This window comes from Phytophthora parasitica (assembly GCF_000247585.1).
Source record: "Phytophthora parasitica INRA-310 unplaced genomic scaffold supercont2.26, whole genome shotgun sequence".
NCBI classification, from domain to species: Eukaryota; Oomycota; class Peronosporomycetes; order Peronosporales; family Peronosporaceae; genus Phytophthora; species Phytophthora nicotianae.
The window spans coordinates 620605-621914 of NW_008649012.1; the positions used below are offsets into that span (position 1 = coordinate 620605).

A 1310-nucleotide genomic window follows, 5' to 3' on the forward strand; every position below is an offset into this window, starting at 1 on the left:
TTATAGTGATCTCCATGCGTTCGAGCTCACGGCGCATACGCTGCAAGTCACCTACGTAGTCCATCACACCCTCGTCTTTAAGCGTCGACGCGCGTACGTGTCCTGTTTCAGGTAGACTGCATTCGTCCCTTCGGCCCCGTCATAGGTACGTAGTAGAGCAGCCACAGGCGCGCTGGATCTGCGCTCTCTATGTCAGACTTGAAGCGATCCAGCAAGTCACCATGCAGTGACAGAGTGATCTCCGTATGAGCCTTCCTTGTTCTGGTCTCAAAGCAGTTGCTCCACTCACAGTCTCTCTCTTCACGCTGGGCATCAAAAAATCCACGCGCTTGAGCACCTGTAGGAGCCCTTGCCAATGCAGGATGGTCTGCATCTCCGTTTTCCATCCGCTCCAGTTCTCGACCTTCCCATCGAACTTGGTTGACGCGACGTGGATCTGACTCGCCTGCCAGCCACCCATTGTCTTTTTCTGCTGCGTGGCAGCAGCTCCTCCGTCGTAGATGCTCGGCAGCGGTGCCACGGGTTCGGTGGGAACGTGACGGTGCGTTTCGTACGGCGTCAAGGATGAACCGGCTAACCCTTCGTCTGTAGCTTGTGCTGGATCTTCGTCTCGAGTCGAGATCACTAGAGATCTTGGGGGAGCGTCCTGCAGCGCAGGAGGCGACACCGATGTTGTGGGGACCGGCGTAGTTGCCGACGGTTGAAGTGCCGCGTCGAGGTATTTATGTGGTCTGGGAGAGGGGAGTTGGCGTTTTCCTTCTTCGGGTCGACCTCCAGACTGATTCTCAACGAATTGCTGTGGGCCCGTCCGGACCACACTAAACGCACGGACAACTGCGGTCGCAATCGCCTGTATCAGTGTTCATCCACCGAGGTTGGAGTTGACTGCTGCTCTGCTGTTGAGCTCACACGACGTTCTTCGTTCTCCGAGGCCCGTGCCCGCGTTGGGCTTATAACCTGTGAATGTGAGTGGTGGATGCTTTTTGTTGTTAACATACTTAAATACTAACAGAGGAATTGCTGGGCAAACGGCCGAGCAGGAGGGCACGAGCTCGAATTCAAGAGTGCTGTGCGGCGACAGCAGAAAGGGCACTCCAGAGTGTATTGGAGGCTTAATATATGGTTGGCGGCAGTGCCACAGACAGTGTTGGCAACGGGGACTTATCCTTCGGGCCAATCGACGGCCAACACATGGTTTTGCAGAGCTGCAGCAGCCATCAGGCCATTGGCAGAATTTGGCCGTATTGCAGCTACTGTGTGGCCCACACCAGCGGGGGCCAAACACAGCGAAGACTGCGCTATTGACAAGA

General features: G+C 55.8%; 1 protein-coding gene across 1 annotated transcript; it reads right to left on the reverse strand.

The window, feature by feature from the left end:
• Positions 1 to 187: 187 nt before the first annotated feature.
• PPTG_11190 (hypothetical protein) lies at positions 188 to 996 on the reverse strand (the record flags this gene model as incomplete). Its single annotated transcript, XM_008907478.1, has 2 exons — positions 188 to 850; positions 910 to 996. The coding sequence occupies 2 exons, from the start codon at positions 994 to 996 to the stop codon at positions 188 to 190; spliced, it is 750 nt and encodes a 249-aa protein (XP_008905726.1).
• Positions 997 to 1310: the final 314 nt, after the last annotated feature.